Raw genomic sequence first — 15,203 nt, 5'->3', positions numbered from 1 at the left:
AGAAACATTTTTTGGCAGGTCAACTACAATAATTTTGTGCCTTGTGGCCCAGGAAGGGAGTCTCTCCAAAATACATTTAAGGAGTGATGCCCCAAAAGTTCAACAAACAATCTAAAACTCTATTTCCCAACATCCCCCATCCTCCCCAGGGCTCCAATCCCCTGTCTCCACTCCTGTCCTCCACCCATGGGAGTCGAGCCGCCTGGCCAGATCCAGGCTCATCAATCAAACCCAGAGAGGATAGATGGAGCATCTGCAGCATGATCAGAAATCACCGACTGTAAATCTACTACAGAGACGCAACCGGGGAAAATATGTCGGAAGAATGTTCAGAATAATACTGGTCCCCCATTCAGACAATGAGAGGTTGCCAGGTTCTGACAGACGACAGGCGACATCTCTGGAACTTAGAGAGCTCTGCTGTCACATATACGTATTTTATTCTGTAGCAGTGTTTCCCAACTCCAGTCCTCCAGTACCCCAACAGCACACCTTTTTGTTGTAGCCCCGGTCAGGCACACCTGATTCAACTTGTCAACCTATCATCAAGCCCTCAATGAGCACACATTTTCTGAGAGCTACAACAAAAGTGTGTGCTGTTGGAGGTACTTGATGACTGGAGTTGGGAAACACTGCTCTGCTAGACATCTCAACTCACAAAGACTAGTACTGCTCAATACCCCTGGGCCATGAGACATACCAGGAGACTGGATCATAGACATCTTGGACACAGATACAGTTATTGTAGATCTGTCTGGCTCTTATTTGGCTGGGCTTGCAATATAGCATGGAGTAGATTGATATTTCCTAGATGCACATGTGGACGTTTCCCTGTTCACAAGAGCTTAAACTATTGTGAACAGAGGTTAAACTCACCTTCAGGAAGGACACAGAGCAGGTTCCTGCGGACGTTGAGTTCTCGGAGGGTCTTGAGTCGGCCGATGTGACGGGGCAGAGCAGTGATCTCATTACAGCTCACATCCTGTAGGGGGCACAACGCACAGCGTTAACTCAAACACATATCACTTTCTGGTGCATGTGCAGGATTTTGTTCTAGTCCTACACAAACACACCAGCTTTAAACTAATCAAGGTAATGATGAGCAGCAGATTAGTAGAATCAGGTGTGTTAGAGAAGGTCTGGTCTGTAAACCCAGTAGCTCTTTAGGAGGATGGTTGGTCACCCCTGGTGTACAGGAACTAAGGTAAGAGGTTTATATGGCTCATGACACATCCCTATTACAGCCACATTGCTTCCTATTCCACTGGTCTAGCCTGTCTCCTCACATGGAGTCAAACAAAGTCTCCCCTCCTCCCCTGTTTCCTGTTTACAGGCAGCGCTAGCTCCATTAGGGCTGGTTCCATTCATTTCACCCCTCAGTGAAGAACAGTACAGTTACGTAAGGCTAAGCTTGGCCAGGAACTCACACAGGAAACTAAGAGCTGAGTCTGACACTGGCATTTTTAGAGAGAGAGAGAGAGAGAGAGAGAGAGAGAGAGAGAGAGAGAGAGAGTCTTACCAGCTCCATGAGGCTCCTGAGCTGACCGATGGCCTCAGGTATACACACCAGCTTGTTGTTGCTGGCATTGAGGACTCGTAGGGGCAACCCACACAGGCAGGCTGGCAGAGCACACAGCTGGTTCCGACTGTGAACACACATTGTTATATATTATTACACACAGCCTGGGACAGCATGACGACTGACACTGAGAGATGCAGATCAGAGAGATGAACGGGATGTCCAGAGTGTCTACCATCTAGAGCTGACAAAGATCTATTCGGATGGAAACTTCAATAAAAGGTGTTAGATGAGATGTGTGTTGGACCTTATTCATGGATATATCCAATGGGAGGAAGACTTGTTAAGCAGCTTTTGATTACATAGGAAAATATAAAAGATTAAAATGTCTAAACCAATTCAACTTAAGAGAGAGAAGGCAAAGAGCACTAACTGCATTGTAACAATGTGTTGCATAATGGTATTCATATTTACATTACACGAGTCAGTGAGTCAGTGTTTATGACTGTTTGTGTCTAGTGTAGTGTAAGAAACAGAATGCCCCATGGGGACAAACTACTCATTAGCTTTCCCATAAATACTTCCTCTCCCAGCACTGTACTGTACTTATGCAAAACATAAACACGCACAACCTGAATCTCAATCTAGTTCAGTCCAGCATGACAAAACAGCCCCCAAACCCTCCAAAAACCCTTAATAAAAAGAGGATTGTGGTGTTCCCTCCCTGGCTTACACTAGCAGTTAGCCAAAATGCTTTAAAACAATCCAAGTCCTTTCGTAAACAGAGTAGAACACCTCCAAGCAGTTTAAACCTCTCATAAAACAGGCTTCTGGTGTACTGTCTCCAGCTTACAGCTGCAGTTAGCCAGCACACGGCAGGGGGTCAGTGGCTGGGAGAGAGACCATTGATAGAGCAGAGTATGAGCAGAGTGGTTTACAGATGACCCCAGAGAAAATAAGTTCTCCACTCCACATCAAAGGCTACAAATGACCCTGGAAATGACCCATCGGTACACACACAAACATGCGCTTTGTTCTTCTATCCTCGTGGAGACCAAAAATGGATTTACATGCAGAATCCTACTTTCCCTAAACCCTAACCCTAACCTAACCCTAAACCTAATTGTAACTCTAACCCTATCCCCTAAGCTTAAAATAGCCTTTGTCCTCATGGGGACATGGGAAATGCCCCACAAGGGAGAATTTTCCTTGTTTTACTTGTGGGGACTTTAGGTCCTCTGACTCAGCACTGGCAGGAATATTCAGGAAATTAAATCAAATTGAGTTTATCCAGCTGTTCCCACACACACAGTGGGTTCCTGTGTGTGTGTGTGTGTGTTTGCTGTGGGTTCCTGTGTGTATGTTTGCATGTGTGCCTGCATGCTTTCGAGTTTGCATGCATGTGTAGTGTTGCATCATATCTAGCTGTATCACTGTGCAGTCCAGGGGCTTGCCAAAGGCTCCACAGAGCCAGAGATGTCAAACACGGTCTCCGTCTCTGATCCAAGAGATTACAGACGGAATGAGAATGTATAGACAACACTGGCTGAATCCAATAATGTTAGCTAAGTGTGATGGGTCTGCACTCAAAAAGATAAAGCTTACTTCATAGTGTACACAGACGTTTCAACTTTGCAGCCTTCTTCAATGTGTAGGTAAAAATAGTTTTCATTCAAAACAGCATTAGCTAGCGTTAGCTAACTATGTTAGCGGAATGCAACCCCCTGTGGAGTAGTAACATAACAACACACAGGCCAAGAGAGAGGAGCTAGGAGCTGTCAGCTAGGACCACATCACAAGAACCACATCACATCATTAGGCAAAAACACAATCATACGGAGCACACACTACACTCCCACTACACTGTACTGCAGCTAGCACAACAGCACAAGCTAACGCAATAGAGCAACAAGCTAGCATTACAATAGTTCGCAGTAAAAGCTGACTGACTAAATAAAAGCTGACAGAATGAAAGAACATCACACTAAAACGCAGCAATAGAAATCAGTAAACTCCATGACACAACATGATAACAACAGCTGGCAGCTCCAAACAGCCTTCATCTAATTTCCTAGACAACTTCAAAAAAAGGTAGCTGTTTTTTCACAAGTGCCAAAGCTCTATCTACACTAGTGGTCTAGATACTGTAGTTACTGTACCACCAACTGAACTTTTCTCTTCCCGGGGGATATCCCTGAAGTAGACCTATGGTCTCTTGAGTCTTCTCAAGTATCTCGTGTGGATAGGGCAAGCACCCCTAGTGGTCCAAGTACCCCTGGTTGTCCAAGTACTCCTAGTTGTCGTAGTACCCCTGGTGGTCTAAGTACCCCTAGTGGTCCAAGTACCCCTGGGTGTCCAAGTATCCCTAGTGGTCCTAGTACCCCTGGTTGTCTTAGTACCCCTGGTTGTCCTAGTACCCCTGGTTGCCCTAGTACCCCTGGTTGCCCTAGTACCCCTGGTTGCCCTAGTACCCCTAGTGGTCCTAGTACCCCTAGTGGTCCTAGTACCCCTGGTGGTCCTAGTACCCCTGGTTGTCCTAGTACCCCTGGTTGTCCGAGCACCCCTGGTTGTCCTAGTACCCCTGGTTGTCCTAGTACCCCTGGTTGTCCGAGCACCCCTGGTTGTCCTAGCACCCCTGGTTGTCCTAGTACCCCTGGTTGGGAACCACTGATCTAGACAACAAAGAGCTTTCATTCTCTTTCCATCGTGATACAGGCCAGGAACAGAACGATCCTAAAAAATAAAGCAGTCCTTTTTATGTGTTCCTGGTGCAGACATGGAGAGCGTTCTCTATTTCCTGTTTTGACTGCGATATGAAAAGCTACACATTTAAATCTGACTATCTGTCGGTGTCTCCATGGCATCCAATAACATTCCTGTCTAGTGGTGTAAAACACATCCCCTGGTGCTGTCACTGGGGCACTCACATCACATTATACTCAGACACACACGCATGCACTACATCAGCTATCGCCAACTGAGGCTCAGTGATGAGAAGATAAACTAGACTTACACTCCCTTCAGGTGTAGCATTTAGATAACTAATTAAATTAATCACTTATTAAATTACTAATTAACTTAACCTGAGCAATATGACCGAAACACAACATGCATATATTCATGCATGCGCATGTGTCTGTCTGTCTGTCTGTCTGTCTTAGAGATATGACTAACGCACTTGCCCCAGTTACACGGTGGTGTGAGCATGAATGAAGAGATTAGAGACATGAAGTACAGAGACTACTGAGCTTGTCTCAGGTTGATGATGCATACAGCCGGCAGTAAAAAAAAACAGGTTAGCACTGATATGATGACTCCTCCTCTCTCCCTTTATGTCTCCCTCTCCCTACATATCTCTCTCTCTCCTCTCCCTCTGCCCTTCTTTCTCTCTCGCTCACTCTCTCATTTTCTATCTCTCTCTCTGTCGATGGCTAGATAAAGAAGGAGTGGACACTGGAGAAAGATAGAATGAAACAGTTAGAGTGACCTGGGTATGAGATCATAGCGTATTACACAAACACAGACAGACAGGATGTGTTGTTGCCTTATGGTCCTGCCATGAGGATGGAAGTGGTGACATCAGCCCGTTGAGAGGTGTCGTGATGCGGAAGGCTAACAAGCATGTCGGCCCTGGGGAACAGTTGGCACCAAACACCTGGGTCTTAACAAGCCCTGGGCCAAACTGACACCTGCTAACTGTTAAACCTCTGCTGCCTATCAAATATCAACTGACATCTAATGTATTTAACCCATTACTGAACCAATAATGGCACCTCATAGGGATATCTGTGCAAACACAACTTTAAGGATCAACCACTGATATTCAGCAACTCTTGGAAAAAGATTGGAGGTGTTTCTAATAACATTGAAAACGAATGTGTTTCTCACTCAACACAGTCACCTGTTAACAGTATGTCCAACTCTTACCTGAGGTTTAAGGAGGTGAGTGACTGTAGGTTGATGATGGTGTCAGGAATAGTTTTGATACAGTTGTGATAGAGGTTCAGCGATTCCAAGGCGACCAGGTGACACACCTCCGAGGGGACCTCTGCCAAACGATTCCTTGACAGGTCTGACGAGAGAGGGAGAGAGAGAAAGAAATAGGAAGAAGAGACAGATATCACCTGCAGATGTATACTAGTGCCACTAGGTGTCTCTCTCCCAAGCTCAGTACCTCCATACAACCCAGTTTACCAACAGGGAGAGAATAGCCTTGGAGGGGGACTGAGCTAAACTGTACAAGGCTACAGGTTAGCACAAGACTTCCTGTATTCTTGGCTACGGTCTCACAACAGCGAATAACAGTGATATCAGTTAGCTACTATGTTCACTGTTCAGATTAGCTCCGCTCCACTGCTGCCCATTGTTCCACGGTGATTTAGTGAATTCAACTGTGATGTCCTAAAACGCTCATGTCTATAAGGAAGCCTGTATGACGTCACAGACACCACAATGGAAGGAAGTTCAGTTAAAAACAGCAACACTCAGAATCAAAATGCTACTCATAGTTGATCTTCCGTTCAAGCAAAACAGCTTCAGTGTGACTCAAAGGCCTGCTAGCACTAGTAGCGCTGAATGGAAATAATGAGGACTGAGGCCTGAAAATAACATCACAATGTGTGTGAGTGTGCGTGTGTGCTTATATGTGTGTAATATCTGTGTATCACAGGAGGCTGCTGAGGCGAGGATGGCTCATAATAATGGCTGGAACGGAGCGAATGGAAAGGCATCAAACACCTGGAAACAGAGTTTGATGTATTTGATACCATTCCACTGATTCTGATCCAGTCATTAACACAAGCCCGTTCTCCCCAATTAAGGTGCCACCAACCTCCTGTGGTTTGTATTTATAAAGACAAATCACCTACAGTGAATCTAGCATCACATTACGACCACCTCATACTACACTACACATCTAATGAGAGACAGCTCCTGTTACGCTACAACAACATTAACATCTTGGATGTTACCTGAGGGTGGCTTGGTATGGGCATGACAGACAGATTAAGGCTCAAACTGAGACACATATTGGGGTGTGGGGACGGGTGTGTGTGTGTGTGTGTGTGTGTGTGTGTGTGTGTGTGTGTGTGTGTTTTTGCAGGGCAGGCATTATGGGCGATACAATGGTCATGTGATGCAACACTGATGATAACATGGCCTAGGGCAAATCCCCCCAGGGTCAATCCCGACCTCAGCTATCCCAGACTGAATTGTTTCCAGAAAGCAGACTTTTACATCTCTCTCTCTCTCTCTCTCTCTCTCTGTCTCTCTCTCATATTTCCGCTGAACCGCATCTCCCTGTGAAACAGAGAACTAACAACCCCACCACCATCCCTCCTCATTTCCTACCTCCCACTCTCTCCTCCCTCTTTCTTGCTATCCATCGCTTTCACAAGCTCTGTCTCCCTCATTTTCCCTCTCTCCATCTCTCCCTGCAGAGTTAGCCATCAACCCTCACACACTCCGTCAGCACATAGTTTAAATACATAGGCACACATAGGGGCCTAGTTAGTTTTAGACCTACAGTATATACTTACTTACGCAGATAGACACACTCAAACACAAATGTGTTTTGAAAGTGTGTTTGTAATGTCTGAAACACACAGAAGCCAATCAGTCAATACACAGCATGCTGAAAACTTCCCCAGAACCAGTACAGGAAATGAAGTGAAGGGAACAATAATCCCCATGGGATGGATTCACCCTTAACACCATAGCTATACAATCAGATGGGCAGACACGTATACATGTAGCCTACACAAAGCCACGCAGACAGGTTTCCTGGTTAGGCTCGGAGTGGCCTATTACTACGTGACCCTATAAAAGGTATAATACAAGGTGTGTGATGGAGAGGAAGCAGTGTGTGTGTAGGCAGTAAACAGTGTCATTATGAGTTATCAGAGACCAGACCTCTTTCACTAACATCTCCCTACAGAGAGCACTCAGAAACATGTTGCTTTACATTATTTCCACTCCTCCTTTATGTGAGACATCTGTAATGTCTTTATTCTTTTGGAACTTCTGTGAGTGTAATGTTTACTGATCATTTTTGTTTATTTCACTTTTGTATAATATCCCAAGAAATTTGTGAGTGGTTGAAAAACTAGTTTTAATGATTCCAATCTGTGTATATATATATTTTTTTCTCCAATCGATAACGATAATTATCACGATATTAATCAAATAATGTTTAAAAAGATGCCTGAACAAACCAAAAGCTTTAATGTTTCTTGTTTAATGTCAGAAGTAGAACTCACAGATAACATTTTAACTCCACTTTTGTTTAAGCTGTAAACCCTTACAAGTCATCAGCAAGAAATAAATAAATAAATAGAGCAAGTCAATATGCATTAGAACTGTTAGCCTAATGGCACATCACAGTTTATGTTGGGGTAGTTGAGCCTAATGGCACATCACAGTTTATGTTGGGGTAGTTGAGCCTAATGGCACATCACAGTTTATGTTGGGGTAGTTGAGCCTAATGGCACATCACAGTTTATGTTGGGGTAGTTGAGCCTAATGGCACATCACAGTTTATGTTGGGGTAGTTGAGCCTAATGGCACATCACAGTTTATGTTGTTTATGGGGGTAGTTGAGCCTAATGGCACATCACAGTTTATGTTGAGTTGCCTAATGGCACATCACAGTTTATGTTGGGGTAGTTGAGCCTAATGGCACATCACAGTTTATGTTGGGGTAGTTGAGCCTAATGGCACATCACAGTTTATGTTGGGGTAGTTGAGCATGGCACATCACAGTTTATGTTGGTTGGTAGTTTATGTTGGGGTAGCCTAATGGCACATCACAGTTTATGTTGGGGTAGTTGAGCCTAATGGCACATCACAGTTTATGTTGGGGTAGTTGAGCCTAATGGCACATCACAGTTTATGTTGGGGTAGTTGAGCCTAATGGCACATCACAGTTTATGTTGGGGTAGTTGAGCCTAATGGCACATCACAGTTTATGTTGGGGTAGTTGAGCCTAATGGCACATTTTATGTTGGGGTAGTTGAGCCTGTTTATGTTGGGGTAGTTGAGCCTAATGGCACATCACAGTTTATGTTGGGGTAGTTGAGCCTAATGGCACATCACAGTTTATGTTGGGGTAGTTGAGCCTAATGGCACATCACAGTTTATGTTGGGGTAGTTGAGCCTAATGGCACATCACAGTTTATGTTGGGGTAGTTGAGCCAGTTAATGGCACATCACAGTTTATGTTGGGGTAGTTGAGCCTAATGGCACATCACAGTTTATGTTGGGGTAGTTGAGCCTAATGGCACATCACAGTTTATGTTGGGGTAGTTGAGCCTAATGGCACATCACAGTTTATGTTGGGGTAGTTGAGCCTAATGGCACATCACAGTTTATGTTGGGGTAGTTGAGCCTTGGCACATCACAGTTTATGTTGGGGTAGTTGAGCCTAATGGCACATCACAGTTTATGTTGGGGTAGTTGAGCCTAATGGCACATCACAGTTTATGTTGGGGTAGTTGAGCCTAATGGCACATCACAGTTTATGTTGGGGTAGTTGAGCCTAATGGCACATCACAGTTTATGTTGTTAGTTGAGCCTAATGGCACATCACAGTTTATGTTGGGGTAGTTGAGGCTAATGGCACATCACAGTTTATATTGGGGTAGTTGAGCCTAATGGCACATCACAGTTTATTATGTTGGGGTAGTTGAGCCCAATGGCACATCACAGTTTATGTTGGGGTAGTTGAGCCTAATGGCACATCACAGTTTATGTTGGGGTAGTCACAGTGAGCCTAATGGCACATCACAGTTTATGTTGGGGTAGTTGAGCCTAATGGCACATCACAGTTTATGTTGGCGTAGTTGAGCCTAATGGCACATCACATGTTTATATAATGGGGTAGTTGAGCCTAATGGCACATCACAGTTTATGTTGGGGTAGTTGAGCCTAATGGCACATCACCGTTTATGTTGGGGTAGTTGAGCCTAATGGCACATCACAGTTTATGTTGGGGTAGTTGAGCCTAATGGCACATCACAGTTTATGTTGGGGTAGTTGAGCCTAATGGCACATCACAGTTTATGTTGGGGTAGTTGAGCCTAATGGCACATCACAGTTTATGTTGGGGTAGTTGAGCCTAATGGCACATCACAGTTTATGTTGGGGTAGTTGAGCCTAATGGCACATCACAGTTTATGTTGGGGTAGTTGAGCCTAATGGCACATCACAGTTTATGTTGGGGTAGTTGAGCCTAATGGCACATCACAGTTTATTGGGGTAGTTGAGCCTAATGGCACATCACAGTTTAAAACTGCACATCACAGTTTATGTTGTAGTTGAGCCTCACTCACAGTTTATGTTATTTGAGCCTAATGGCACATCACAGTTTATGTTGGGGTAGTTGAGCCTAATGGCACATCACAGTTTATGTTGGGGTAGTTGAGCCTAATGGCACATCACAGTTTATGTTGGGGTAGTTGAGCCTAATGGCACATCACAGTTTATGTTTGAGGGCACATCACCGTTTATGTTGCTAATGGCACATCACAGTTTATATTGGGGTAGTTGAGCCTAATGGCACATCACAGTTTATGTTGGGGTGTTGAGCCTCACATCACAGTTTATGTTGGGGTAGTTGAGCCTAATGGCACATCACAGTTTATGTTGGGGTAGTTGAGCCTAATGGCACATCACAGTTTATGTTGGGGTAGTTGAGCCCAATGGCACATCACAGTTTATGTTGGCGTAGTTGAGGCTAATGGCACATCACAGTTTATATTGGGGTAGTTGAGCCTAATGGCACATCACAGTTTATATTGGGGTAGTTGAGCCCAATGGCACATCACAGTTTATGTTGGGGTAGTTGAGCCTAATGGCACATCACCGTTTATGTTGGGGTAGTTGAGCCTAATGGCACATCACCGTTTATGTTGGGGTAGTTGAGCCTAATGGCACATCACAGTTTATGTTGGCGTAAGGCCAATGGCACATCACAGTTTATATTGGGGTAGCCTAATGGCACATCACAGTTTATATTGGGGTAGTTGAGCCCACATCACAGTTTTTGTTGGGGTAGTTGAGCTACATCACAGTTTATGTTGGGGTAGTTGAGCCTAATGGCTGTTGGGGTAGTTGAGCCTAATGGCACATCACAGTTTATGTTGGGGTAGTTGAGCCTAATGGCACATCACCGTTTATGTTGGGGTAGTTGAGCCTAATGGCACATCACAGTTTATGTTGGGGTAGTTGAGCCTAATGGCACATCACAGTTTATGTTGGGGTAGTTGAGCCTAATGGCACATCACAGTTTATGTTGGGGTAGTTAGCCTAATGGCACATCACAGTTTATGTTGGGGTAGTTGAGCCTAATGGCACATCACAGTTTATGTTGGGGTAGTTGAGCCTAATGGCACATCACAGTTTATGTTGGGGTACCATAATGGCACATCACAGTTTATGTTGGGGTAGTTTATGTTGGGGTAGTTGAGCCTAGCCTAATGGCACATCACAGTTTATGTTGGGGTAGTTGAGCCTAATGGCACATCACCTTTCACAGTTTATGTTGGCGTAGTTGAGGCTAATGGCACATCACAGTTTATATTGGGGTAGTTGAGCCTAATGGCACATCACAGTTTATGTTGGGGTAGTTGAGGCTAATGGCACATCACAGTTTATGTTGGGGTAGTTGAGCCTAATGGCACATCACAGTTTATGTTGGGGTAGTTGAGCCCAATGGCACATCACAGTTTATGTTGGGGTAGTTGAGCCTAATGGCACATCACAGTTTATGTTGGGGTAGTTGAGCCTAATGGCACATCACAGTTTATGTTGGGGTAGTTGAGCCTAATGGCACATCACAGTTTATGTTGGGGTAGTTGAGCCTAATGGCACATCACAGTTTATGTTGGGGTAGTTGAGCCTAATGGCACATCACAGTTTATGTTGGGGTCCTAATGGCACATCACAGTTTATGTTGGGGTAGGGTAGTTGAGCCTAATGGCACATCATTTATGGCAATGGCATCACAGTTTATGTTGAGCCTAATGGCACATCACAGTTTATGTAATGGCACATCACAGTTTCCTACACATCACAGTTTATGTTGGGGTAGTTGAGCCACAGTTTATGTTGGCACATCATGAGTTGAGCCTAATGGCACATCACAGTTTATGTTGGGGTAGTTGAGCCTAATGGCACATCACAGTTTATGTTGGGGTAGTTGAGCCTAATGGCACATCACAGTTTATGGCTGGCACATCACAGTTTATGTTGGGGTAGTTGAGCCTAATGGCACATCACAGTTTATGTTGGGGTAGTTGAGCCTAATGGCACATCACAGTTTATGTTGGGGTAGTTGAGCCTAATGGCACATCACAGTTTATGTTGGGGTAGTTGAGCCTAATGGCACATCACAGTTTATGTTGGGGTAGTTGGCAGCCAGTTTATGTTGGGGTGGCAATGGCACATCACAGTTTATGTTGGGGTAGTTGAGCCTAATGGCACCTCACAGTTTATGTTGGGGTAGTTGAGCCTAATGGCACATCACCGTTTATGTTGGGGTAGTTGAGCCTAATGGCACATCATGGGTGATGACAAGTCTGTCTACGGTCTCAGGCTTTAAAACTGCCCTATGGTAGGTCACTATGTTGGGGTGGGCAGGAATGCACAGGTAGCGCTTTGCCATGTGACTGACTTTGGGAAAGTTCTTTGGGTGGATCTTCCACCAGTCCAGTGGATTGGTTTCACTGTCAGCATCAGGAGACTGAAGGGATTTTTGAAAAAACTGCCCAGTGACTTTCTCTTTTTAACTGTCAGTTGTGGTGAAGCAGCAGCTTCACCACAGTCTCCCTGTGCTGGGCTTGGGTTTTCATGTCCCTCATTGACCATTTCTGAGACAGCTCTTGCTTTTATGTGGCCCACCTTCTCCTCTTTGATGTAATGTGTTTTAAACCCGAGGGTCGACCAATGAGGCCATGTCCAGGAGGTCATCTTGGGCTAGATCATCATATTTCTCATTCAGATAGTCCATTACTATCGTTTTGATGGTTTGGGTGAGCTCTGTTTCACCATCATCAGGTTTCATGACCTCTGTATTGAACAGGTGTAGTACTGGCTTTAGGTAAGACACACTGACATAAGACTCACCCGACAGAGCATCTGTGAATTCGAGGAGTGGGGTCAATGCCTGGTTGATGGACTCAAGAACATCTATATCTATATCTGTATAAGTGACCAGTGCCAGGTCTTCTTGTCACTGGACAAGACCTGTGAAATGTCTTTCTCCTACTCCAGGACTCTTTGCACCATCTTTTGACGTGATCCCCACCTGGTAGGCGACTCTGTCACCAACTTGTTCTGGGGTGGGTTGTGTTCTTTTTGAGCAACTGCCAGGTCTCTCTTCTTTTTCTACCAATAGGAAAAGGCACCTACCACTTTCTTACATACTCCAAATGCTCGATCCACCCATTTGTCTCTACCCACTCTCTCTAAGAGAAATCAAGAGATATTAATAAATTTAAAAAATCACAATAATGCCTTTAGTTATGTACAAATATAATATCTAACTTAATCAGTTGATGGGGGGGAAAAAATCACATTTAGTTCACTCTAACCAATCACTTCAATATACACAATTGACAAGGTTACTTACCAATGGCCAAGTGCAGACAATGTCCAAAACATTGTAGTCGGGTCCATTTGTTGATTTGAGCAGCCTTCACCACGTTCACACCACTATCCTTTGTTATGCAGACCTGTCTGCCTTGACTGAGTCCCCAGGAGGCGAGAGCGTCAATGAGCCCCTCTGCTATAGCTTCAGATGAACCCTTTTTATCAATCATTTCTTTGTTGGAAGCTGCTCCTTCTCTATGGCTATCACTGCCACTGTTTTCACCTACATCACTACCACTGTTTTCACCTACATCACTGCCACTGTTTTCACCTACATCACTACCACTGTTTTCATCTACATCACTGCCACTGTTTTCACCTACATCACTACCACTGTTTTCACCTACATCACTGCCACTGTTTTCACCTACATCACTACCACTGTTTTCATCTACATCACTACCACTGTTTTCACCTACATCACTACCACTGTTTTCACCTACATCACTACCACTGTTTTCACCTACATCACTGCCACTGTTTTCGCCTACATCACTACCACTGTTTTCACCTACATCCCTACCACTGTTTTCACCTACATCACTACCACTGTTTTCACCTACATCACTACCACTGTTTTCACCTACATCACTCATTTTTCGTGGTTAATATTGGCGACTCCATCACTCGAGGTGCTAAGTGGTTTTTAGTGGGCGTATACCTCTCCACGTGCATATTGTCACTTCTCCGCACGTTCCTGCTGGGTCACAGAGGTGAAATGGACTGCTGTACCTAATTACTCTATATCGACATTATTGAAAATTAATCTAAAAGGTTTTTATATCGTTATTGAGGGAAGTAATTACGTCGATAATCATTGATATTGATTTATCGCCCAGCCCTACCCAACCCCCACTATTACACCCGCCCAAACCCCATCCTGCGACCTAAGAGGTATATATCAGATGCTCAACATGCTCTACTCACATCTACTGTGATGGTCCGGGCCTAAACCATGCAAAAACAACACTAGACATTATGGAACAGAAAGCTTTTACTATCTCATCCTGGAATATACAAGGCCTGAGGTCATCTGCCTTTGGCCTAAAGAGCAGGAATGAGAGCAGAATATATCAGATGTCCATCAAGCAGCCATTTTGTGATCGCACTTTTTCCTCATGGTACTTGCGTTCCATTGCTCACGAAGACAAGAAGGAATACTCCGGTTGGAACTTTATTGAACCTATATGTTAACATCCTAATGATTGATTCTGTACTTAGTTTGAAATGTTTCTTCTACCGGTAATATCACTTTTTGAAGTTTTTGCCCGATATATAACGCTGACCAGAATTGGACATAAATAATGGACATTTTCGAACAAAACAAACATTTATTGTGGACCTGGGATTTCTGGAGTGCTTTCTGATGTAGATCATCAAAGGTAAGGGAATATTTATCCTGTAATTTCTTGTTTATGTTGACGCTATCTTTGCGGCTGTGGTGTTTTTACTTTTGAGCGCCGTCTCAGATTATTGTATGCGTTTCTTTTTCCGTAAAGTTTTTTTGAAATCTGACACAGTGGTTGCATTAAGGAGAGGTATGTCTATAATTCCATGTGTATAACTTGTATTATCATCTACATTTATGTATTTCTGTTGAATGATGTGGCTATGCAAAATCACTTGATGTTTTTGGAACTAGGGAATCTAGCGCGCCAATGTAAACTCAGATTTTTTTTTAACATAAATATGAACTTTATCAAACAAAACATGCATGTATTGTCTAACATGAAGTCCTATGAGTGTCATCTGATGAAGATAATTCAAGGTTAGTGATTCATTTGATCTTTATTTCTGTTTTTTGTGAATGCTATATTTTGCTGGAAAATAGCTGTGCTTATTGTGGTTTGGTGGAGACCTAACATAATCGTTTGTAGTGCTTTCGCTGAAAAGCCTATTTGAAATCGGACACTTTGGTGGGATTAACAACGAGAATAGCTTTAAAATGATATAAGACACATGTTTTAGGAATTGTAATTATGAGATTTCTGTGGTTTGAATTTGGCGCCCTCTATTTTCACTGGTAGTTGCCATATCG

General features: G+C 43.9%; 1 protein-coding gene across 1 annotated transcript in view; it reads right to left on the bottom strand.

Moving 5' to 3' along the window:
- LOC115129301 (leucine-rich repeat and calponin homology domain-containing protein 1-like) overlaps nucleotides 1–15,203 on the bottom strand; it is a 99,189-nt gene that overhangs the window by 42,464 nt on the left and 41,522 nt on the right. Inside the window, exons 2-4 of the mRNA XM_029659503.2 lie at nucleotides 5,447–5,591; nucleotides 1,520–1,646; nucleotides 877–982 (exon numbers count right to left, since the gene is read on the bottom strand). Coding sequence (XP_029515363.1) covers nucleotides 877–982; nucleotides 1,520–1,646; nucleotides 5,447–5,591 — 378 coding nt within the window. The remainder of the gene's footprint in view (nucleotides 1–876; nucleotides 983–1,519; nucleotides 1,647–5,446; nucleotides 5,592–15,203) is intronic.

The sequence above is a fragment of the Oncorhynchus nerka genome, linkage group LG1 (genome assembly GCF_034236695.1).
Source record: "Oncorhynchus nerka isolate Pitt River linkage group LG1, Oner_Uvic_2.0, whole genome shotgun sequence".
Classification (NCBI taxonomy): Eukaryota; Metazoa; Chordata; class Actinopteri; order Salmoniformes; family Salmonidae; genus Oncorhynchus; species Oncorhynchus nerka.
This window is presented reverse-complemented; position numbering and strand designations above follow the sequence as displayed.